The sequence below is a fragment of the Euwallacea fornicatus genome, chromosome 2 (assembly GCF_040115645.1).
Source record: "Euwallacea fornicatus isolate EFF26 chromosome 2, ASM4011564v1, whole genome shotgun sequence".
NCBI lineage: Eukaryota > Metazoa > Arthropoda > Insecta > Coleoptera > Curculionidae > Euwallacea > Euwallacea fornicatus.
In genome coordinates this window covers 4,985,807-5,010,596 of record NC_089542.1, presented here as the reverse complement: position 1 = coordinate 5,010,596, position 24,790 = coordinate 4,985,807, and the positions used below count along the sequence as shown (strand labels likewise).

Here is a 24,790-nt window from a genome sequence, read left to right as displayed (position 1 = left end):
CAAAAATTTTCTTTTGTTTCCTTGGGGTCTAATTCGCGCCTCCTCATCAAGTCGCCTGTACAAGCCTGGGAAACAAAACGCTCGTCAATTGTTTTAGAGTCGACGAACGCGATGTTTTTCACGGTAAAGTTGGCAACTATGCGTGTATCGAAAAAAGTCCCTGAAGAGCTTAAACTTTAATCCCAACAAAGAAGTGAGGATTGACTAAAGGAGCTGCCTTTCAGCTGAAAGAAAGACTCATTAGATGTAAAGCCATTAAAGACGCGGAACGAGGGGGGCGAGAGCCTGGAAATTCTTTTCAAATTATCTTTCCCTGTTTGGGAAAATGTAATCGCTAATGAGGTGCTCCCGCAGAACAAGATGGATGAGCCCTGAAAGGTATAACTTCGTTAACACACGGAATAGTGCTGTCAATTTTTATTTGCAGCGAAGTCTTTTGAGAAGGGCCCCGTAGGGATTCCAAGTCGTTAAAACTTCCTTTATATTAAAGGAGCGAAGCTCCCAACTTGTTGTGCCTCTTGAAATATATGAAATAAAAATAAAGTCTGCGACACTTGAAGCTGGGGTCGATTAACACAGCGAGGATGAAATCTGAATAAAACCAGGGCCAAACATAAACCAATCTATAACTCAAATACGTCCGACCATCGATCTTATTTTTATTGCTTCCTGTACCTCTAAGCCCGCCCATTTTTCATTTCTTCCTGCCAGAGCTAGGATGGATTTATCGCCGATCTGCGGCCTTATTTCAATTTTAAAATTAGTTTTTTTTCGGCGTATTTGAATAGTGAATCAATCTCACGCAGATTTTTCTGGTTTAATATGTTCCTAAAATTTGGAAAGTTTCCCTCGTTCTCGCGGAAAAGTGGTAGTGTCAAATATCTCGCAAGTGGTTAAAGACATATTTGATTTAAAGGAAGTATCAGATTCTTGAGTTAAAATTAACTGAAAATAAGTCCGAACTGGAGCGGTTTATTTCTCAAAATAACGAAGTTAAAAATATCTCACGAACGGTTAGAGGTACCAGCATTAAATTTAAGTGTCGTCGGTTTATCATTAAAAACAAACGAGTCGTCAAGCACCTCAATCCACAAATTCCTCAGAACGATTTAAAACGTATAGAAGCAAATTCATAAACTAAAACTAAAAGAAACGATTGACAAATCCGAAAAACCCTGTTGGAAAATTCCTACATTCTCGAATGTTTTTTCGGTGTGCCAGGCCCTTCAGCGAAATTTGATAGGCATCATGCTAAAGAGAAATGTCAAATATTTGAAAAAACTACAACAAACTACGAGCACATTGTGAACCCACTGTCGGAATAAAACAAAGCTGCCAAACGTATTGAAAAGTGTCAAGCACTTTGATGAAGTTGTCAAATATCTTCAGAGTGCTCAAAACTTTACAACACAGGTTAAGATCTATCAAGTCAAATAAAAATATTCTTCAAGAAAAAATGGTAACCAATTCAAAAAACTGTTATTAGAAAAATACATATTTCCAAATATTTAAAAGTACCAAAGTAGTCAAATATCATCAGACATTGAAATCGTTTGACGATGATCTAATGATTTGCAACTAATCTGACTTTGTTAAAAATAATGTTGTCAAATATCGTCACATTGTGAAATATTTTCGTAATAGTTCCAAACAAATTCCTTTCGGCACAACATCGAATTCTTTAAATTAAGTTTCTATTTTGTAAATATGTAAATTGTCAAATATGCCTTGCACTGTTAGGACTAAAAATCAGATATTTAATTTTGCTTTATAATTGAAAACTATTTTTTCATTTTTAACGTCGTTAATTTCAAAACTCTCAACTCTGTGCTCATTTTCTGCTACCATTTTCCACGCAAAACCACGGTGAAGTCAAAATTAAGATACCTCAAACCGTTCCGGGGATATTGTTAACTCTGTTATTTTCGAAGTTGGGTCCCCCGACTTTGTACTCATTTTCAACTAATTTTCTCCGAGAAAGACGATGGTGAAGTCAAAACTGAGCTAACTCTAACCGTTCCGGAGATATTGTTAACTCTTTTATCTTTAAAGTTGGATCCCCCGAGTTTGTACTCATTTTCAACTAATTTTCTCCAAGAAAGACGATGGTAAAGTCAAAACCGAACTAACTCTAACGGTTCCGGAGATATTATTGATTTCGTTATCTTCAAAGTTGTTGCCCCCGTTTTTGTACTAATTTTCAACTAATGTTCTCCACGAAAAACGATGATAAAGTTAATACTGAGAGACTTCTAACCGTTAGTACATTCAAAGTTAAATTCCCTGAATTTTCACTAATTTTCAGCCATCCTTTTCCCAGAATTTCAATTCTGTACACCCAACTCACGTACATCCAACAATTTTCAATATAAATTTAAAGCCGTCAAATTTAGCGGCTTTTTTATTACCTCAAAATGCTCTTAACCTTATTTGAACCATTGAGCACCGAGACTCATTTTTAGGCTTGTCAGAATCGCTCGGACCGGGACCTAATTCAATACGCGTATTTCGTGAAAACCTGATCCAATCTTCGGACCAACAAATCAAACTTATTTCATTATATGGATTTCTTTGGCTCCCCGGAATACCAATCCAATATGGGCTAAATATTTACTTAATCATCCGAATTATTGGATCTTCCAGGGCCAGATATTGAAGTAGTTTTTATGAGTTTATCGATTCCGTGTATATTTCGCATTGATGGCACGTCAGTAGATCTTCATTTAGTGAAAAAGCGGGTCGGCATTTTTAGCGTGAAATATGCATCATGGAGGATTTACGGGCCCGTTTTGATACGTGATGATAATACGTCCTAGTTCAGTTTTAAAGTTGTGCCGTATAAATAACCCTCTCAAAGGGAGAAAAAATTATACATTTTTTAAAGCAGCCACTGTGGAGGCACCAGAGGAAATAATTTACACCCCAGGAAGATTGATGAACCGACACATCGAGGTATATCTGTCCCTCGTCACTCACTAAACGCTGAAAGCGCCTTTTTGCAGCCTTTAGGGTTACTTTAGAAGCCCGAGAAACACGGATAATGGACCTGTTTTTGCGGGTCTTACACGCGTAGTTTTAGTGGCATGAGCGCACGAACAAAATCGAGATATGGGACGCACGTTACGGGAAACCGAATCCATTGCTTCCGATGTATTCAAATTTGATGAGTTTTATGCGGATCATGAGGGCACTCTCCTTATTGAATCTACAGGAAACAAACCTCCGAAATGGCGGATTTCTAATCTCTGCGCCCGCAAAACGGCGATCAAAGGGCCCGGAAAACGGAACGGGTCAACGCGTCCCGTTTTCCCCGACACATCGCCATCAGCATCAAAATCTCATCGAATTTGAATACATTGGCCGAATCGAATTTGCGTTTGCATAATGCCCGGGAAATCGAGTGGAAAGAACGTCAGTTTATGGATGAAATATATTTTCAAGGGTTGCGTAATCAATTGGGGAGTTGATGCTTTTCAGTTGGAACTTAATGGAGTTAGAGATACGTGTGATTTGATAAATGAGCCGAGTTCTCTAGAGAAATCCGTCGGGAATGAGCACAAGCTCGATGGATTTATACTTAGAAATAAAAAAAACTACCACATATCTCTGGAATTGTTGGAAGTATCTCAGTTCCGACATGACCGCCGTCTTTCATGGAAGAAGTTAGCTGAACACAAGAACAAACTCGATGGGTTTGCATTCATTTTTGAAAAACCGAAACAATAATGAAATCAAAACTTAGATACCTCTAACCATTGCGCAGATATTTGCCAACTTTTTTTACTTTCGAAGATAGAGCCCTCAAGCTTGTACCCATTTCCTATTAATTTTTTCCAAGCAAGACGATGATTACGTTAGATTAGGCGTAACTTCAGCTGTTTAGCACATTCTTCCGAATCGAGCATAAAAAGAACATTTTACCTAACTACGACGCATTAGAGCCCATCGTTAGATTATTGCCGAAAAGTAGCGGTTACCGCCAATGGCCGGGGGCTTTCCGCTCGATAATAAACCAGAAACTAGTAATCGGATAATGGTGCACATAAACGAGGGCCTTAGGCGAATTATGAGCCCCCGAAACATGCCAAACAGCCGTCGATTTGGCACAGCCTGCACGTCCCCTTATTCAATTGTCCCCCCCCCCCCCTCCTCCTACTCCTCGCTATTCGTCCGTTTTTCATATAAAAAATTTCCCAAAAATTCCTCGAACGCTAACTAGATTAATTTACTAGCAGCTGACCTGGAAGATAATCTTCATCGATAAGGGCCCTTATTTTGAATGTTCCTGGGGGAAGCTATCTTCCACATAAAGTTATCGGGATCTGCTCTAATAGAGGTTAATTTGTTTCAGTTCTCGCATGGGGGGGACTTTCTGGCAGTGGCGCTGACCTGCAAGGTCCTTTTTTCGTGGTCGAACCTTCCCATCGTGTGGAGTTCGCAGCGACCACAGGTGGCCGCGTGGACTGCACTGGACACGGCAGCCCCCCGCCCGATGTCGAATGGATTTTGGCTGATGGTACCCTAGTGCAACAGGTTAGTAACTTTTAGGAGAAAAATAAATTCTAGATATTCTGCAAAGAGAGGCGAAAATGTCGCATCCAGAAGCTTATCTCATTCCGCATAACTACCCTTAAGATTTCCATTATTCAGTTTCTTTGAGGACGTAAATTGATTCATAACGGGGCCGCTCGTTGTGAAAAAAACACTGTAATCGGATGAATTGGCTCATTAATAACTTCAGCAATGAGCTGAGACACGAAGGGAGAAAGACGTTTTTCTGACCAGACATTTTGCCTTCGTTTTGAGGGAGAAATGAGTGATCGATAGGAGTGCTAAACAAAGGGGAAATATTCGCTTCAAGTTTACGAGATTTGAGGACCTTTCTGAGGAAAGTTCAAAACTCAGAAGTTATCTAAAGAAATCAAAATATGTCGACTCGAAAGTTGGAAATATATTCACCCCAATTACTGAAAAAACAATGGCGGATTGCATCATGTCTAAAGTTATTCATATATTGTAGTATTCAAATTGAGCAAGACATAAAAGAGCACTTATATCGGAAAGTAGCTCTAAATGTGTTCTGTAAAATGTACATAAAATATTTTGATCAACTGTCAAAAATCAGAGGCGTAGAGCATACCATTTGCAAATAAATATTAATAATTTGAACTGTCGAGAAGCAGAACCGTTACTGGTGCCGGATTTGTTACCACTTGGTAGAGCGCAGTATATTAATTTGATTTGTTAAAAGCCAGCGGTATACCAGGCTCAACGACAGCTGCCGATCTTTACAAATCCACTTAATCTTCCTACGGAATTTCTAATTAAAACGCAGTTTTCCCATTTCTAAGGTCGATGTAATTTTTACCAAATTCTCCAGAAAGAACTCCCAAAACTCCCATATTATAACCATAAAACTCCTGCTTACATAAAGTCCCTTCAACCCCTCGGCATGTAGGTTTCTGATTTGCCCCTACAAAGTTCTGCGGTTTATCGCCGTTTCCCCCTCTTAACTGGGGAATGTTCATTTCAAGCCCCTGTTTATGTTGCGGCCAAGATAAATTAACACTGTCTTCTTTTATTTTTTAGGTCCCCAATGTGCGCTTGATCTTCCCCAACGGTTCCCTGATATTCCCCCCTTTCGGCAAGGAACAGTACCGCCACGACACACACACCGCCACCTACCGGTGCAAGTTGAAGAGTACCTTGGGAGTGGTTTACAGCAGGGAGGTGCATGTCAAAGCAGGTACGCGAGCGCCATCTGCAGCAAATGTCTGCGGAAATTGGAAGTAATAAAGGGGCATAGACCGTTGAGCAGGGAATGATAATGTCGTCCGAGGACGGTCGTTTAGATAAAATTATTTGGCTTTGTTCCCAGTCTTTTATGCTACGACAGTCAGTACAAGATGCTGCATGTTTTATGTGGCCCTTGGGGGCGCACACATCAATGGATTAATGGTACGCCACTGCCTCGATTGCCCTCTAAACGCAATTAGACGCCCGGATTAGCTAAATATTGATATTAAATCGGTTGCGTGTTAATCAATTCGAGAGGGTCGTTCTGAGGGTTAAAAGGGAATAGAATTAAGGGCGCAAGTCCTCGAACTCATCGGGGTGCGATTTCAATGTCTCCATGTGAAAGTGAAAAAGTCGCATCGTCTTGCGAATTTAATGTACCTGGCAACGTAGTTTATGGCCCAATTTGCCTTGCTGTTGCCGTATCGTAAATTTCTAACAATGGAACTGGATCTGCGACGATTTGGAGTGAGGGGCGCAGCCCCTGGAGGGTGAGAGGGTGCTATAAGGCCCCTAAGCTTCCGCGCGATCGATTTCAAAATTCAATTTTCCCTTTAGCTAAAATTACACCCTAATAGCCTCGCGAGTTAAGTCAGGTCCTAAACTAGTAAGAAGTAAATTGAGGCACTTCTGGAGTGAACTAAGTTGACTTAGCCGCCTTCGCTTTCGTTTTGCCTAAATTCGTCCTATAATTGCCTCGCGAGTCGAGAAGAATTCTAAACTCGCGGAAAATAAGTTCTAACACATCAAAAGGGAACTTTGCTGGCTTAAAATCTCTTACCGATTTACTTAGGAGTTCTTAACGACCAGTTTCTGAAACCCTCGTGAATACATTTTTCCGCCATCAACAATGTTTATAATGAAAAGTTTAAGGGTTTTCTTTCATTTCAAGCCGTTTTTGATGTTGTCAACAAGTCTCGCTCACTTCTAAATTTCCATTGTAAACAAATTGGGGAATATATTTTACTCACTTCTAAAAGTGAGAAATAGCTGGTTTTCTCAGTTTCCAGTCATTTTTAAACGTTAAAAACAAGTTTCGCTCGCTCCGAAATTTCTAAATATAGAGTGGAAGGGTGCCTTGCTCACTTCTAAAAAACGCACTAGCGATTTTCGATCGAGCTCTAACGCATGAACTATTTGGAAATAAATTTCCTCAAAGGGGTGCAACAAATGTCCCAATTCTCGTTGGGAAAAACTCTCAGTTCACCATTTCGTCAACAAATATCTGTCGTCAAAAAAATGCCTCCAAACCCATTATTAAACACACCTGAAAATTTGTTTACGACAACGTCACCCCAGGGGCAAAGCGAAAAACAAGGCGGGCCAATTTAAGATTCTAATCCCGGGTCATTTTTTGCCCGCAAAAGAAGCAAAACGAGCAGGGAGAGCGAGTGAATTTGCCGTTATTAAAGGAGAAATATGCCCCGGGCATTTAATAAAAATATCTCCATTTTCTTCGGTCGTAATAATATTGCCAGTGAGATGAATGTTATTCAATTTGCCTATGTCAAACGGGGTTATTTTCGTACAGAAAATGAATTTCATATTGTTCCCGCCATTATTGTTTGCGGATAACTCGTAGGGGTGTTTATTAGGAAAATAGAGCCTCTGCAGACGTGCGATGAGAAAGGAGTCGCTCCTGTTCCTCCCTCACCCCTCGCAATCGGCAAATTTAGGAGTCACCATCTGATGTTAGAAGTGGAGGAGACGTCCTAAAAGTGAGTGACCCTCGGTTCTGCTCACTTCTAAATGCGTCTCAATGTCGAGAATTAAAGCGCGCGAATAGAAGTAAGAAGAGCTTGGAGTGATTCACATCTAGAGGGCCCGCCACCTCCTTCTCCTTTGAACTGCTAAGGACTAGAAGTGAGATTACTCATGTCACCCCTCTCCATAACCTCCCATTATAGATTTCTTAACTTTTGCTTATTCCGCTTTTAAAAAGTAATAAAACTTGAACTTTAGTGTTCCGTTTCAGCATGGCCTTAAAAATCAAGGATTTTATGGCCGAGACAGCTTCGCAGTTCAGCTTCAGCTTCAGTCGGTTGCGTTTTACGTCTCTCGCTGTCTCCGGCAAGGAGAAACTCTATAAAATTTTAACGACATTTTGCGAAAAAACCTTTTTCGCTCGTCGAGCAAATTGAATTCCATTGAAAATGGGAAATTGAACACATTCCGCGTCAGTTGTCACATCAAACACGTGTATGTATCAAACGATGTAGTTCAGAATTATTTGATCTCAAATTTGGAGTTGGCGACTGTCTTCGCTGCCCTTCTAGTATGCTCGCAAATGTTTTTCACGACGGATAAACGGGGAATCCCCGAATGGGGAGGATTTGTTGATGCCCAAGCTCTTGAGTTACCCTACGTCTATATCGGCCCAAACGTAGATCTCAAGCCCCTGTCTGCTCCATAATTAAATCCATAACGAGCACAGAGAAAAATCGAAGTTTTGAAAGGTTTCAATGAGTTTAAGCTCATGAGTCATACTTTTTCTAACGTGCCCGGGAAACATAGATTTCAACTCTCTCTCTCTCTCTATCACATGACTGCAGCGAATACCAAGACATACCGAAAAAAAAACGGAAAATTCTGGGGTTTTTTTATGTCTAAAATCATGAGTGACCTTTCTTTAACCGATGAAAATTCATCAACAGAGACTCTCCCTTCAGAAACTTGTTGGAGCTTGCTTGACTCATTCAAAAAACCCATTGGTTTCATTACTTATGTTGCAACGACGGGGGTTCGGTTTTCACCAAGGAGATATGTAAATTTCCTAAAACGACTTACGAATGACGGTCAATCTACCACGTTGTAAATTTAGAATTAATTCAGACTCATCGTGGACGAACACCCGAAACGTAAACCTAACGACCGATAAGCTGCAAAGCAATCCTGTACAAAGCTCGTATTCGGGTAGATCCAACACGTGGTATCATTTACTTGATGGACCATATTTTCAGGGGAAAACACCGCAATTCGCTTGAAAGTAGTTTCTTATGGCAGCCGCAGATAAATGATGGCGCTTAAAGCGGTCCGCAACTTTCTGTTACACGTTGTTAGATTTATCGTTAGGGGGCTACAATTTACAGCCTCTTTTACCCTCCTTTTCAGTGATCAAGCAAGATTACGACGTGCAAGTACATGACGAGTACGTTATCGCCGGCAACACCGCGGTCCTCAAGTGCAAGATTCCCAATTACGTATCTGACTACGTCATGGTGACGTCCTGGGTGCAAGATGAAAATGTCAATATCTACCCCAACACTGACATCGGGGGGAAATATGTGGTTCTGGCCAATGGGGACCTTTATATCAGCAACGCAGGACCTGGTGACGGGTACAAGAACTACGCCTGCCGGACTGTGCATCGATTGACTAGTGAGTTTGGAACTGTTATTCACTTTTAACGCTCGCAACAATACTTTCGGAAACGAGTTTCAATTTATTTGAACTCGTTGAATGTAGCTTAAAAGTGACGAACTCGTGAGAACTTAATTAATTAAGTAACATAATAAAGATTCAAATACGGCATTAAGCGTGAAGGAACTATTTAGACATGAGATTCACCTTTCAAGAGTTAAAAGTGCAAAAATCATACGTTTAAATTTACAATTTGCGTTAGAAATGAGGAGAATTTGTTTCCAAGGGGATAAAATTCGTTCTTAGGATAAAGTCCTGTTTTTAAAAGATATTGTGTAAGTTAGAAGTGAGAACAATTGTCTTAAAATTACCAGTGTTGAAACAACGAAAGAAGAAGAAATGTTTGTCTGAAGTAGTAAATTTTCATTTGAAGGAGGATTTTTACGTGCTGCTAGTCATTATTCTGTGCCTGAGATGAGTACTTCCTACTTAATCAGCAATTCGGCTTAGTCCAGAGCACAGTGGGTCAAAATCGATAGTTCTTAGTTTATCAGTCGAGACGAGGTTCGCTACCCTCATTCAGAAGTTTGTAGGCCTAATTGCACGCAATTAGGTCATCAATTACATGACCCACCAGCTAGAGTGGCCCTCATTAAGCGAAACTTTAGTCTCAATGAATGTTAAATAAGCCCGGTCCTGGTTCCGCTTTGTCTCGATTTTTGCAGCGTGATTAATGTCGCGGAAGGTCCGAAAGAGTGCCGTTAATGTTAGAAGTAAGTTTACTCTCGTGGAAATTTTGTCCTTTGGGCCGTAACTCAAATCTAATTAAATCCATCAGAAATCTGCATCTGGGGCGATTTCATGAAAACTTATCATCTTCAAAGTTAATTTAACTTAATTGCCTATTTACCCGCTCAACTGCGACCCGAAAAACTTGAATTCGGGCCGTAAATCTCTTGGGAGGAACCGGAAACTGCGAGATCGTGTTTCACTCGGTAAACTAGGAAAAGTTTCAAAAAAGTCGGAATTATTGTCTCGAATTACGAACGTCTTCTTTAGCTTTTATCTGAAAAGAAGAGACAGTTGAGAGTTTGTGTTTGTTGCGCGCAGTGTCTAGGACTGTGCCAAATAAACAAATTTTTCTTATTCTTAGCGCGCAACATCCCAAATTTCTTTTCCGCACTTCTAATTGCGAAATATAAAATGAAAAATAAATTAAATAAAAATCACATAAAAAATAATCAAAATATTTTTTTAAGATGTTTATCTCTTGCAAAAGCTATTTGGGTCGTTTTCAAAATGAACTTTCCTCATTTCTAACATCCACCGGCATTACTAGACAGTTGTTCCTCACTCTCGGGGTTTGTTTCATTATTTCAAAACCTATTTTCGTCCCTAATAACAACCAACTCAAAATCTTCGATATTTTCTAATCTCACTTCTAACTGTCAAATTAGAAACATGTCAATCACGAACAGAAAGCGTTATATGCTTTTCCGTAAACTCCTCACTCTTAATGACATTTTTTTATTGATCTCTTAAGGGGAGTCAGTGTTTGTGACACCCAAATTTAGTTGCGCCGCTTTACAAATAACTTCGCCTTACTTCTAACGTACATAACGAACTTTAAAAAATTACCCTCCTCACTTCCCATCTTCCCAATATGCTCTAAAAAAGAATATTACATGCCCAGAATGAATTCTACCACTTTTAGCAAAATCGTCTATCACAGCAACAAGTTTTACAAAACGCTCTCCTCACATCCGACATACAGAGTATCGGTTAAAAACGTGTTTACCACTTTCAAAGTTAATTTCTCCACAGCATTTTAATAACAATTTCACTAATTTTTAGCGCGAATAAGAAATTTTTAAATTTAGTTTTCTTCACTTCTACCTAACGTTCGAAGGTTTCATTGGGCGTTCTTTGTGCTCGAAGTCAACTGCATTGCTTTAGAAACCAACTTTCCTCACATCTAACAAGGCAGCCTAATTTTTGGAAAAATTCAGAAACGAATGTCTCACGCCGAAGGTAAGAGTCAGCAATCTAAGCAAAAGTTGTCCTCACTTCTAACTTTTGTTTCTAAAATGTCTAAAACGCGTTAGGCACATGTGAGAAGAGAGGAAGGTACGTTTGTAAAGCACACGTTTCTAAATCAAATTTTAAGACTCGAATGTGAGGCAGCATAAGTCTAAAGTTGCTGTGTGCATTCGGAATAAGGAAAATACGTGCGAAATCCATACGTGTGTAAAGCAGATTTTTAAAATTAGAAGTAATGAATGCAGCATTTAATTTTCCTATATTGAAATCATTTTGCCGCTTCGGATTTTCAATTTACAGTGTTGCTTTTCGGAGAGTGAGCATTTCCTTAAGTGACGTTTTCAATAACGGAGGGCTTTATCTCGCCCTTAGCCCTTGTAAATGCCGGGATAAAAGGTACATAATTCAGCCGGGAAGCCCTCTGAAGATGCTCCCCCGAAATCCATAAAGACGCGCAACTTCAGCACTTTCCGCTTTAGTTATAATTTTGCGTTTTTCACGTCGACTCGAATCAGGCTGTAAATGTTTAGGGCCGCTCCGAGGAGTTTTATTCTCCCAATAAAACTTCACTCTTTGTTGCAGGCGAATTACAGACCTCCACATACCCAGGCAGAATCATCGTCACTGAACCGAAGGGCAATGTCCAGCCTCGAATTACCGTTGACAAGTTTAATGCGAAACGCGCAGTCGTCGGCGATGACGTCACCCTTCCTTGCGTCGCGCAGGGTCACCCGGTACCCGGATACTACTGGAAGAAGGAGGAAGAGGGACAGATGGCGCCGGTGCCGCTGGGCGAGAGGGTCGCCCTCTTGACAGCGGGTCTTCTCCGAATTTCAAAGGTAACGGAAAAAATGTTTTAGAGCACAATTTATGATTTTTGTATGCGACTACGTGTTTTGTCAGAGTGGCACGTTAAAAATTCAGCGCGTTGTGCAGTGCACTTTACCGGAATATTTTAATTAGACCGCGCGAATGTTAATTGGGTCGCGTTCTTTTGTTTTCCCGCAGCGGAATGGGGATTAGGGTACTCTTTGATGATGGAAATTTGATGCAGATTGATGAGAGTGATCTATTTTATCTGGGCTTGGAATAGTTGCTGGAAGTTGGGGGTAAATTTGAAGCTCAATGGCAGCTAATTTAGCTGTTATTAACGAAGTTTATGCGCGCAACGTTTGCGCCATCCGTTAATTTTCTCCAAACTTATAATTTTTTAATAACAGACATTGCAAAAGTTCGCTTTGGCCCTGTTGTTTTTCGAAAAACTAACCGAAAACGAATTCCAACTCGAGGGTTCCATTCTTGAAATTAACGAAGCCGGTAATTATCTTCAGAGCCATGAGACATTTCTCGGTATCAATTTCACTGCCGTTTTTACTCGTTTTGGGCTCAATTATGGCTACTTTTCCCCAAAGAAACCTACCGAAAATGCCCAATTGACCTAACTCTAACCGTTGCAGAAATAATTAGCCATTCTGCTGTTTCGAAACTCTGTTATTGTTAAAGGTAGTCCCACGAAACTTGACCATGTTTTCACCTACCCTTTTCCAAAAAAGTGACACAATCAATTCCTCTAACGGTCCTGATGGTATTGCCATTGTTTAAGAAGTAAGTTGAGGATTAACTCTGGAATGGAAAGCGTTTACATGAAATGAGTTGTCATTGCGCCTTCTCCCTCTTCCTCCCACAAATTTCGAGTCCGATGTGAAAAAGGACGAAAAAAAGTCGCCTAACGACATTTTTTGGCAAGCTCTTCATTAAACAAATTGAACTTCTCGCGTCGCTACCGCCCTCACCTCCGCCCCCGCGCCGGGGTGGCTCCCTACATAACTTTTAATAAAACTGTCACAAACGCGACGCAACCCATTATTTTGCAACCTCTCGCACATTCAAATAAATCCCGAGTGAAAAATAACAATAATCCTACCCTTCGGGATGTCGCCACCCCCAAAACAGGGATTTTTAATTTTTCTAATTTCACCACGAACTCCTGCTGTTTTGTTTCAGATACGTCTGGAAGATGGGGGGGTGTATGTGTGCTTTGCCAACAATTCGGCGGGGGAGGAAAGTGTTCGGGTTACCCTGGAGGTGACCTCCTCCCTTTCTGCCCACATTCAACCTCAAATGCTGGTGGTGGATGTGGGCAAAGATGCTAGTTTTCAGTGTGTGGTTAATGGAAATCCAGTGGCGCAGGTCAACTGGATGCACAATGGTAAGAGAAGTATTTAGACTGACCCCCCCCCCCCTTCCCTACTCCCACTTTAGGCTGTTTTTGAAAAAAAAACTCTTCCGGGCTGTAGAATTCCGTTTTCACATTAAATTTTTTTTTTAATTTTTTTTAGAATCATGCAATTTATTCCGATCACTTCATTTAGAATATAACTTGAAAGTACCACTTATCCGGACGTTATCCATAAAATTTAATATTTAAAAATTTTTCCAGTCTATCCAAATGTTTTTATTTAGACCACATATTGAAATTGTTGCGAATCCGAGCTGGGCAATTCTGCGAACAAGAATTTAGGAGATTTTCCAAACTGATTCAGACATTCGTGGACATTCAAGGAATTTTTCAACTTATCTAGATATTTTTATTCCGATCAATTACCACATATCCGAACTTTGCAATTCCATTCCACCCGAGGAAAAATCCAATTCCCGATATTAAAATATCCGAATATTAAATGCATGCCTCATCGATTTCTGGATCAAATTAGGAAAGCCAGTGGCGGCAGACAACAGGGTAGAGGTGAAAAAAGATCCCCCTCGACTTACCATAAAACAGCTGACGAAAGACGACAGGGGGATGTACCAGTGCTTTGCCTTCAATAATTGGGATCAGGCCCAAGGAACTGCAGAACTGGATATGGGAGACGCAGGACCGGAATTGATCTACTGGTACTCGCAGGTAGATCAATTTAATTTAGTCAACTTAAAAATCGTCTCTGCGCAGGTTTGCCGAGCAGACTTTGCAGCCCGGGCCAATGGTTTCGCTAAAATGCGTCGCTTCTGGTAACCCCCCACCGCAATTTACTTGGGCCCTGGATGGGTTCCCTATTCCAGATAGTTCCAGGTTTCTCGTAGGTGCGTTTTTTTTGCAGTTTTTCTAGAAGTTTACAACTTTTTCTAGAAGTCCGTCGACTCTGATAGGTTTACTACTAGCAGTACTTTTAAAATATTTCTCACCCTAAAATTTGATTTTTTAAAGAATGTTCCAAAGGAAAGTGACATCTAAACCATTTCTTGGCATTGACTTCATACATAGGCACAATTTGATATTCTCCATAAAGCAATCTAGTAGTACGGTTCTCAGGGTCCCGGGACATTTGACTTTGGAGTATGCCTCTAGGTCAATACGTCACCATCCAAGATGACGTAATCTCCCACGTCAACATCACTAACGTCAAAGCAGAAGATGGGGGTGAATATTCGTGTACTGCGCATAACAGCGTGGGTAAAGTGTCGCACAGCGCAAGGGTCAACGTGTATGGTCTGCCATTCATTCGGGAAATGCATAAAGTGATCGGAGTGGCTGGCACTTCATTGGTGGTCAAGTGTCCAGTGGCTGGATATCCTATTGAAACCATCACGTGGGAGAGAGAAGGACAGGTGCTGCCAGTGAACGCGTAAGTGATTTCTAATGGAAAATCTGATGGAGCTAAATCGGATCGTCGTGTGGGCTACACCGACTCGTTTTCCTTTTAACTACATTTTTAGCTCATTCATTTTCATTCCGGGTCCGACAAATCAACATCACCTTAAGGGAATTCCAGGTCGAAGGAAGAAATTCCGTCTGGAAAACGTTCAGTTCGGACCCGGAATGAGAATTTATTAAGCTAACGTCCATAAATCTCCCTTAGAGCTAACCTTACAGTTAATTGTTCCTTTGAAAAGACAACTGAGGAGTTTTATAGTCTTTTAACAATTTCAGGAGGCAGCGAGTGTACCCTAATGGCACTTTATATGTTGCGCAGACACAGAGGAAGGAGGATGCGGGTACCTACACGTGTCAAGCCCAAAATAGACAGAGAAATTCGGCCCGCAGGGATGTGGAAGTGCAGGTCATCGGTAAGAGGGTTGTTATGACTTTAAAATTCATGAAAGAGCACATTTGTGTTTCGCAACCCCCAGAACCCTCGTCAAAATGTCAATTAGGCCTTTCTAAATCCTAACAATACCGGCACTAAGCTCCGATATTTACCATAAATTTTGAATCGAATTAAACATTCAAAAATTACAAAATTCCTCTCTTTTATCTTCTTAACCTTCAAACATACACTGTTCGACCTCCAAACGGTCCTTCCCTACATTAACCTAATGGCATTTGGGGTAGTTCGCACAGTAGGGGCGATTCTGGATGGCGTACATCCAGAATTAATGAAGGTGCCATCCCGGGATCGTTTTATCGCTTGGCTCCATAAAACGCGAGATACTGCCCTTGTTTTTGCATACAAAGGGACATTAAGGCCTTGGGAAGGGGTTTATTAAGTTCGCTGTTCAGGTTAGGCATTCATGGGCCTTACGTGGATGATGAATAATTCGAGATCAGGGTGCATGTAAAATGGGGATGTGAGTAAATTTGAGGAATGCTCTTGTAAATTTTTTTTCGAGCTGACGTTATAGTTGATCATGGAACACGCTTTTCTGGAAAAGGTTAACTGGAATTTCTGAATTTTTTCAAACTGAAAGACAACTACGATGAAGCTGACTGTGGCAATCGCTTTGATAGGAAAAATTATATGAAAATAAGTACTAAATCGATGGGCCTATCTGGAAAGTTAAGTAAACTACAAATGTTTCTAAACTTCGAGTTCTTTCAACCTAAATGATAGCAACGTCAAAATGGGAACTCGCTTTTCTGAAATTTGAGTTTCATTTTGTCCTAATTTTCCTTGAAAAAAAAAAACAATGGAAAAGACTATTTTCTCACATTTTCAACCTATAAAGAGATTTCGCATATTCACAATTTCGCAATTTTCACATCTTGGCCCATTTCTACAGAATCAATTTTACCTATAAGAAATTTTCCAGAATTGCTAGGCAGAGCTTAGTGCGGCTCCACTGCTTTACTTACTTTAACTATAAGTAGGTATGTTTTGATTGGTCGGGAGGTTGAGACAAAAACATTCCAGTTCCCCCGAAAATCCTGCCGATCAATCCCATGACCGACCTCCTCAGGGAAGGAATGAGAGCTGCCATTACCTGTCAAATCATGGAAGGAGACCTGCCGATCACCTTCGGTTGGGAACGCGACGGAAAGGTGAGATTTTTTTCTTCGGACCAGTTCTAGAAGGTTTTTGAGACATGTCTCTCTCAGCCAATCATAAACAACGCTGCGCTGGGCACCGCCATTCGTCGTATCGACGAATTCTCCTCTTCGCTGATCATAGACCAAGTGAGCTCTCAGCATAGCGGCAACTACACGTGTGTAGCTAGCAACGTCGCTGGCAGGGAGAAATACATTGTTCCGCTCACTGTGAACGGTAAGTAGCTGACTTTGTCGCTCAATATCCCGCAAATCCACTTAGGCAAATTGAAGGCGCTCTATCTTTATTGAGAAAGAGGCGCTCGGAAGTAATTTCGCCGTTTACTGTCTTGAAGCTGGAATTCGATTTGTTTGGGGGTTTGAGGGTGGCAGGAGAATGTTTTCCTGTTTTAAAAAGGCGTGTGCAATCATAAAATTGGAATTTTTAGGCTATACGGCCTCCTAGCGTACGGCTTTTAGTCCATGTGACTTTTTTATAACCCAGAATTTTTCCTTTCCACAGAATCCTCCTAGAAACTTGCGAAACTTACTGTGGGCTTTCGGAAGTACTTAAGAACTGTTTCAATATTCATTTAAATTATAGCCTTGGAATCGCCTCTACAGCAGCAGTAATTGTAATATTCAGCCGCGAAGTTAAACAAGAAACTTCTCCCTTTTCTCCCCCCACCCCACACGAACGAACCACGACCGAAAGTTTTCTTGTTTCTCAGCTTTCCGAAAACGATTCGAACAAATTGAATTCGCAAGTTTGGCATCTGCAAAAAACTTGTGAGGTTTTCTCGGTAATGGCAAGGAAATAGAAGTTAAGGGCGCTTTTAGGCTTCGATGCCCTTCAGAAGGATGAATTTAAATTCTCCAGATATTTCGTGTACTCTCTTAAAAGTTTCTAAAATTACATTTTTTGTTATTAGTTCCTCCCAGATGGACGTCTGAGCCTTCAGACTCGAGCGTCGCCGCTGGACAGGACGCCATCATTCACTGTCAGGCAGACGGCTATCCGAAGCCACTAATCACATGGAGGAAGGCTGTCGGTAAACTCATATTCTAAATTTCACTCAACTGCATCCTTATTATTCTTTAATTACGGAGTTTCAGTCATTGTGCACATTGTCTACATTTGTTTACATCAGTTATCTGAACTCAAACAACGTCTAATTGGTGTTTACCTTAATTTACTAAATTAGGGATCCTTTGAGGAAAAGTTACCACTATTGAATAAATACTTTGTTCTTTTTGGCACACAATAATTAATTTGAACAGAAATTCGTGTAATCTATATAAATTAACCAAAACAATTGTCATTTAATGTGGCAATCGCTCCTTGAGGTGGATTATTCATGAAATACAGTGATTTCATACAAAACGGTTAAAAAACATAAATGTAAACAATGTAGACTAATGTAGACAATTTAAAATTAAAATATTTTCATTACGTAATACGGTGTAAAATATTAAATCGCCCTTCCAAATCAAACTGCGACCCTTCCAGACGTCGTTTTCCAATTCCGAGCGCCGAAAACGAATTGAAACTCGAAAGTGTTGCGCTGACATGTGCACGGCCGGGGAAAATATGAACTACCCCGTCCCCCCCACCGAGCAGGGTGAGCATTATCTGCAATTGACACAAACGGGTCTTGAGCGACAAAAACTTAAGTGCAAGGGCGTAATGGGCAATTTCGAATGTTTCGTAATATTTTTGACATGCGGGAGACGGGGTGGATGTTCAACTAGAGCGGAAGAAACCCGCGTCTAGTGGAATAATCTTTGAGGAAAACTTGGGGATTTTAGGGGAACAGCCGGGGGAGTACAAAGACTTCCACTACGAGCCCAACGTGCAGCAATATCAGAACGGTTCGTTGGGTTTCACGCACATATCAAAGGAAAATGAGGGCCAGTACCTTTGCGAGGCCAAAAATAACATCGGGGCAGGTATCAGCAAGGTCATTTTCCTTAGAGTTAACGGTAAGTCGACGTTATGCACGAAAACGGACCGTTATTCTTGCCCCTTCATAGATTTGTTAAGAATACAGCCTTAACATCCAATTCCGCTCCTCCTTTGTTAAGCGAATTTAATAAAAATGCCATTTTGAACGTAACACAATACCTTTGGTCTCGTTTATTAGGATCCATTTTTTCCCCATTGTGGCCACCCCCACAAAAGAAAACCTGTCGGCGAGATATTATTTGGCTTATTGCTTTCTGCGGGTGCTTGTAAGAGGGATCGAGGGGATGTTATTTTCCTTCCCGGGAGAGATTAATCGAGGAATAACGTAAATCTTTAATAAGGTTTGCGTCCAAGTCGCCGAGTGCATGGGGCAACCCGGATCGAACTGAACCTACAATCACTTCTTTGATTTCTAAACATTCCCTCCGTTGTTTCAATTTTCAAGAATTCGATACCAAAATTTTGACAGCTAGACTTTTGCACCTAAAAACGCAGTTTTCAAGTTATGAAACCGCTGGGCGAAGTTTATTTTCGCCCCACCTCCAAACGACTTAGCCATACCTATTTAAGCTCCGCCTCATTAACGTCATTCTCGGTGGATACTCAACTTCGACATTCTCATTTATTACCTCTTATGTTACCTAGTGTTATACAACCATCGCCCTTCACATAACCGTACAAATTGCCAACAGATATATCCTATTTTATTACAAGCCCTGCACGCGGCCATAACTCTCCGCCGCAATCGGTGAAAGGGGGGAAGAATAACGACCAACCTCGCGAAATAAGTCTTCCTCGTGTTGATATTAATTCCGGCTGTAATGAAATATTGCCCTTTTTCATTCATTTCTTTTCGCATTTATGTGCGAAGCACCTGCACACTTCACACAAAAATCCAAACAAGTGCAAGTAGTCAAAGGAGAACAGGCGCACTTGCAGTGCGCAGTCACAGGAGACACGCCTATGATGATTAACTGGAAAGTGGGCGGGCAACACATATCTAAAGACGGTAAATTTTAGCCACTCCCCTTTCTTAATTTATAATTTAGGTTGTGTTGAGTAGGAGACGGACGGTATTCAATTCGAGAGCAATCATTAGCAGACGGGATGGTCTCAGAGTTAGGTAAAGTCATTATAGGTCAAGGTTTATTAATTTATATTTTATGGGCATGTCTTAATAGGCATAGAGCGCACCATTCGTCAGGACACCGGCATCTTCATATGCTCCGCCTCCAATGCGTATGGAAGTGACGACATGAACATTCAATTGATAGTACAGGAGATACCAGAAGCACCGCGTAATGTGCGCGTTGTGGACCAGCAATCGCGCTCTATCGGCATCACTTGGACTTATCCTTACGCGGGGAATAGCCCCATTACCAATTACATCGTTCAATACAAACCGGGGGCAGGTATTAAAACTTCCCTCTATTTTTATTTCTATAATTAATATTACACTGTGCAGAGGTGTGGCCTAATCAACCATCCAAAGTCACCGCCCCTGGAGCTCAAACTAGCGCAACAATCTCGAATCTGAGACCTGCGCAAGTGTATCATTTGCGGGTTTTAGCGGAGAACCGCCTAGGGCTCAGTGAACCCAGTCAGACAGTACAAGTGAACACTTTGGAGGAAGGTAAGCTAATCTTAAACCTTTCTCTCCCTCCTTCAAATTTTTCATACGTTTTTTTGACAAAAATAGTCCCCAGTGGCGCTCCAGTAGATATTAGGGCGGAAGCCAAGACCTCCACAGAGTTGGTAGTTACATGGGAGCCTCCAGTACGGGAGACCTGGAACGGAAATTTACTGGGGTACCACGTAGGATACCAAGAGATAGATGAAGAGACTAATAGTGTAACTCAGAGTTACGTGTTCAAAAGCGTCGAGGTGCGCCCTCATTATGGAGGAGAAGCAGTTCTACAGGGGTTATCCAAGTTCTCCACTTACAGCATTATTGTTCAGGTAAAAATTGGGTTAAGAGTTGATGGGCTCCTTCCTCCTTTGCATGGACCCCGCCTATTCTCATCCAAGCTCCTCTCCTTCCTAGGCTTACAACAGTAGAGGCTCGGGCCCCGCCAGTGCTCCGGTTACAGCACGTACTCTGGAAGACGCCCCTACTCTCCCCCCCGAAAATGTCCAATGCTCTGTTTTAAATGCTCAAAGTTTGCACATATCGTGGGAGCCCCCGCTTCCCGTGGGGCGCAATGGCGTTATTCAAGGATATAAGGTCACTTATCACTCAGTGGGCGAGTGGTATGGTAAGACTTAGACCTTATTAAGGGAGGGGAAGAACTAGTGACAAATTTGAACTTCACAGATAACGATGACCAGCAAACTAAAATCATCAGCCAGTTGCGCACTACTATTTCGGGACTGCGGAAGTTTACCAATTACAGTATGACAGTGTTAGCATACACTCGCAGCGGTGATGGTGTCAGATCGTCGCCCGTTTACTGTCAAACTGAGGAAGATGGTACGCTATTGCCTTTTCCCAATTCAAATTATCAATCGATTATTTTTAGTGCCTTCGGCACCTGCGCAAATTAAGGCGGTACTGAGCGCCCCTAATAAAATCTTGGTGTCTTGGTTGCCCCCTCAATTTAGCAATGGCCCTTTGACTGGTTATACTTTTTATATGAGTATAATGGAGGATGGCCAGGAGGAGGGGACTCACAAGAGGGCACTCAGTCCACAGACGGAGATGCACGAAGTAGTACGCGGGCACGAGACCAATACTCTGCAGTTCTGGGTCACTGCTTCCACTAGAGTATGTCTTTTTTGCTCCTCTTTAGGCTCCGCCTCTTTATGATCAATCCCCAGATTTCTTACTGATTTCTCTCTAGATTGGAGAGGGGGAAAGCACACGCGTAATCACCGTTACGCCCTCCAAGAACGTACCTGCTAAAATCGCATCTTTTGGGAGAGAAGTGGTCAGTGCATGGAAACAAAACATCTATCTGCATTGCAAGAGAGCGGGGATTCCACTGCCCAATGCCATATGGAAGTTGAACGAAATGCCTCTAGAGGTTGGCGGGAGGCGAGGAATTCTCCCAAATGCCACATTGGTGAGTAGTCAGAGGAGTAGCTTGCGTGACGAGTGGGGAATAACGATGGAACTTTCAGGTTATAAAAGATATTCAAAATGTGGATCAGGCCAACTATTCATGCGCGGTGGAAAACCAGTATGGTAAGGACGAGATTGTGTATGTGTTGAAGGTGCTGGTGCCGCCGGAAGCACCTATTTTAAATGTTGTAGAGGCCTTTACGGACAGTTTACAACTACGGTAAGTATTTTAATTTGATAATGAACTCAAACACACATAACAAACAAAATATTCACAAATAATCTTGCTCTTACATAAAAACTTAATTATCAATGATAATAAATTTTTCCTACCGACTTGGTTCAGCTGGGTCGACCAAGGCAACGGTGGTTCTCCTATATTAGGCTACGTGATTAACTACAAAAGAGATAGAGGGGACTGGGAGGAGCTGCAAATCCCCGCCCGAACTGACGAGCACATGCTCCGTAACCTATGGTGTGGCAGCAGGTAAATGTCCCTCCCTATACGCGAAGTCCCGCTTTAAACCCCTTTCTAGGTACCTCCTCTACATCACTGCCTTCAATCGAATAGGCACCGGATTGCCTTGCGACATCGTCACTGCACACACTAAAGGAACGGGTATAAAGAAATATATTTCGGGTCATTCTGGAATTTTATAGAATGTTTTCGTTAGTTCCAGTGCAGCCGAAGCAATCGCAAATGCTCACCATGAACACCACCGTCGCCACCGTATGGTTAGATTCATGGGGTGACGGAGGGTGTGGTATTTTGCATTTCGCGATTTTTTATAGGTTAGTTATCAGTCTACTATAGAGCGTGATGGTCATTACTGAGTTTTAGGCCAATGAGACACAATTCCTGGACAACCGCGGCCAACCATGTAAAACCAACAGAGAGAATTTACAGTATTGTCGATCTCTATCCGGGAACGGAATACCAAATCAAGGTGACGGCGCATAATAATGCGGGTGAAACTGAAGCCCTGTACAATTTCACTACTTTGACATTTGCCGGAGGTGAAGCCACCATTTTGTGTTTATGTAAAATTTAACCTTAAATTGTTTTTCAGTTGTTCCGGAGTTGTCGCCCCCTGTGAGCCACTCAGGAGATCAATCCTTTTATCTCAACGCAAAACTGTTAGTTCCGATGGTGTCTTCGATTGTCATTTCGGTTGTTATATTTGTGGCGCTGCTTTACCGTCGCAGTAAGTCTGTGACAACAACAAACGTTACACCGGACATCTTGACAAATAAACACGTTAATGTCCACGGTGTGTCACTTTGACTCCATAACTATTTGACATTTATAGAGCGTCTCTCGGAGCGCAACACGCAGAATCACTCGATAGGGGAGTCGCCCACTATTGCACAGATCCAGAACAAACAAAACCGCGATCAGCAGTACCTAGCAGTACGGGTGGGGCGTGGTCCTCAACCCTTGGAGGTGGAGGATCCTTACAAACCTGAATCATCCGACTACATCGAGGACATCTGTCCGTACGCCACATTCCAGTTGTCTAAACCGACGTACAGTGAAAGTTCGTATAGCGGCAACGTGTACAGCGGACCGTACCACTCGGTACGCGGCTCTTTTGTTTATCATGACGTAAAACCACCACCTAATGATAAGTTTAAGTTAGGACACGTAAGTTTCTCGTTTCTATCACATTTATCATCCCTCTTCAATCGCTTCGGTTGCAGCCATGATGTTTGTGTGATCCGCTTAATTCGCTAACGTCAAAGTATGTAATTTGCCAGGTAAATGGAAGTTTATTGTTTCAGAACAAAGAGCCCGAGTACACGAAAGTCAGGAGAAAAGGAGGGGGAAGACTGAGAGATCCGCATTCGGAAAGTCAAGGTAAACTACGGCGGTGCAGTAGGCGTGATGTGAGATGCGTTTTAATTTAATTAACTAGAGGGTGAAGCTTTACGCCCTGCTTTCGACATTTAACGCATTAAGAAGGCGGGGCTTTCATATCTACATTACGAAAGACACAAATTGTGAAATTCCTCAATTATTTTGTCAGTATTCTTATTGAACTGTTCGTTTAACGCATTTTACGTCAGCTGCAACTGGATTAGCTTCATAGATTCGACAGTTATCAAACTCGATTCCGCAACAACTCGGAGACATCTCATTGTTTCTCTTCCCGAATATGGAAATACCGCCTCCGAATTTCAGAGTCTGATAACCTGGGCAGCACCGACTCAGAAGTGAAGAAGATACTAACTCTCCACCTGCCTATTTCAGAGTACGACACACTCGGATCAGACTCGGATGGCGACGCACGTGCCGTCAGTCAGGAGTTGGTTTCGTTCGGACATCGTATGAGGGGTAAGAATAATTTCGTTTCTTTCTACGAGGTTTGAATTTGAATGTGTGCGAAGGCGGTGCAGAGGGCTCGTCCACATCATCGGAATCGCCTCCCTCGGGGAGCGTGGGGCGCAAACCCTACAGCGCGCGCAAGGGCAAGGGAAAGGGGAGCACGAAGGGTCTGCGGCACGTAAGGTCGTCCAGTGGGTACTCTAGTCACAATGACGAAACCACTTTCAGTATATCGCACGCCCCCAGTTTCAACGAAAGGATTCATCCGCCCTCAAGGTAAGGCACGCCCCTTTAAAGAAAAAGTTTGAAATCGCAACGGGGTTTATTTCGACTGATGTAGAAATTATCCTGACAAAATGGTGGAAAATAAATTAAAAGGTTAAATTTAATTTAAAAATGAATTTAAGTACTATCATCACTCCTGTAGCATTTCCTTACTATTCGATTATTCTTATGTAAAATTTTTTAACCCTTCACCATTTTGTCTTTAATTATACTTGCCGTCCAGGGGGAAGCTTATCGATTTTTCATTTACAAAAGATTTTCTGACGTGAGTCTGCGCGACTTCTCGGACGCCGAATACGACAAAGGACACAAGTCTAGGGGCATGTCCAAACTTACAAGAGAGGCGTTTCAGATCAACGTGTGAAACTGATTTACTACTAAGAGTATATAAGTGCTTCCCTCAAATACTTACCAAAACATGGGCGTGCCAAAGTAAATGATTTTAGGGACATTTTTGTTGACTATCGAGTTTTTTTAATACCTCTTTTGTATTGATATCCTATTATAGAGAGTAATTATTTGTACACCAATTTTTGTATCATATTGTAGGTAATTAAGTAAAGAGAGGCAACTTTATCGGCGGTTTTTACAGTATTGATTTGGGAGTATAACTCACTTTCGGCCCTAATTAGTAACACAACGAGCAAAAATGTGAGTTTGGACTCAACTTGATGCGGTGTGAATTAGTGGTGTCAATGTGTCTAAAAATCACTT

General features: G+C 41.7%; 1 protein-coding gene across 4 annotated transcripts in view; it reads left to right on the top strand.

Annotated features, from left to right (window-relative positions):
- The window catches only part of Dscam4 (Down syndrome cell adhesion molecule 4), a 48,500-nt gene extending 23,900 nt beyond the window's left edge, over window positions 1-24,600 (top strand). The window contains exons 2-34 of one of the 4 annotated variants that reach the window (XM_066298035.1): window positions 4,352-4,533; window positions 5,590-5,746; window positions 8,908-9,174; window positions 11,779-12,035; window positions 13,201-13,405; window positions 13,911-14,091; window positions 14,147-14,277; window positions 14,543-14,819; window positions 15,125-15,261; window positions 16,326-16,453; window positions 16,511-16,676; window positions 17,371-17,490; window positions 18,248-18,421; window positions 19,276-19,413; window positions 19,468-19,527; window positions 19,586-19,816; window positions 19,870-20,037; window positions 20,104-20,363; window positions 20,449-20,659; window positions 20,719-20,874; window positions 20,924-21,168; window positions 21,245-21,466; window positions 21,525-21,685; window positions 21,812-21,952; window positions 22,002-22,084; window positions 22,140-22,257; window positions 22,307-22,482; window positions 22,536-22,670; window positions 22,776-23,044; window positions 23,248-23,323; window positions 23,717-23,800; window positions 23,854-24,067; window positions 24,332-24,600. In XM_066298035.1, coding sequence (XP_066154132.1) covers window positions 4,352-4,533; window positions 5,590-5,746; window positions 8,908-9,174; window positions 11,779-12,035; window positions 13,201-13,405; window positions 13,911-14,091; window positions 14,147-14,277; window positions 14,543-14,819; window positions 15,125-15,261; window positions 16,326-16,453; window positions 16,511-16,676; window positions 17,371-17,490; window positions 18,248-18,421; window positions 19,276-19,413; window positions 19,468-19,527; window positions 19,586-19,816; window positions 19,870-20,037; window positions 20,104-20,363; window positions 20,449-20,659; window positions 20,719-20,874; window positions 20,924-21,168; window positions 21,245-21,466; window positions 21,525-21,685; window positions 21,812-21,952; window positions 22,002-22,084; window positions 22,140-22,257; window positions 22,307-22,482; window positions 22,536-22,670; window positions 22,776-23,044; window positions 23,248-23,323; window positions 23,717-23,800; window positions 23,854-24,067; window positions 24,332-24,440 — 5,639 coding nt within the window. In that variant the 3' untranslated portion in view covers window positions 24,441-24,600. Of the gene's footprint in view, window positions 1-4,351; window positions 4,534-5,589; window positions 5,747-8,907; window positions 9,175-11,778; window positions 12,036-13,200; window positions 13,406-13,910; window positions 14,092-14,146; window positions 14,278-14,542; window positions 14,820-15,124; window positions 15,262-16,325; window positions 16,454-16,510; window positions 16,677-17,370; window positions 17,491-18,247; window positions 18,422-19,275; window positions 19,414-19,467; window positions 19,528-19,585; window positions 19,817-19,869; window positions 20,038-20,103; window positions 20,364-20,448; window positions 20,660-20,718; window positions 20,875-20,923; window positions 21,169-21,244; window positions 21,467-21,524; window positions 21,686-21,811; window positions 21,953-22,001; window positions 22,085-22,139; window positions 22,258-22,306; window positions 22,483-22,535; window positions 22,671-22,775; window positions 23,111-23,247; window positions 23,324-23,647; window positions 23,801-23,853; window positions 24,068-24,331 lie in introns of all 4 variants that reach the window. The other 3 variants (XM_066298020.1, XM_066298027.1, XM_066298010.1) reach the window with 3 other exon arrangements.
- Window positions 24,601-24,790: the final 190 nt, after the last annotated feature.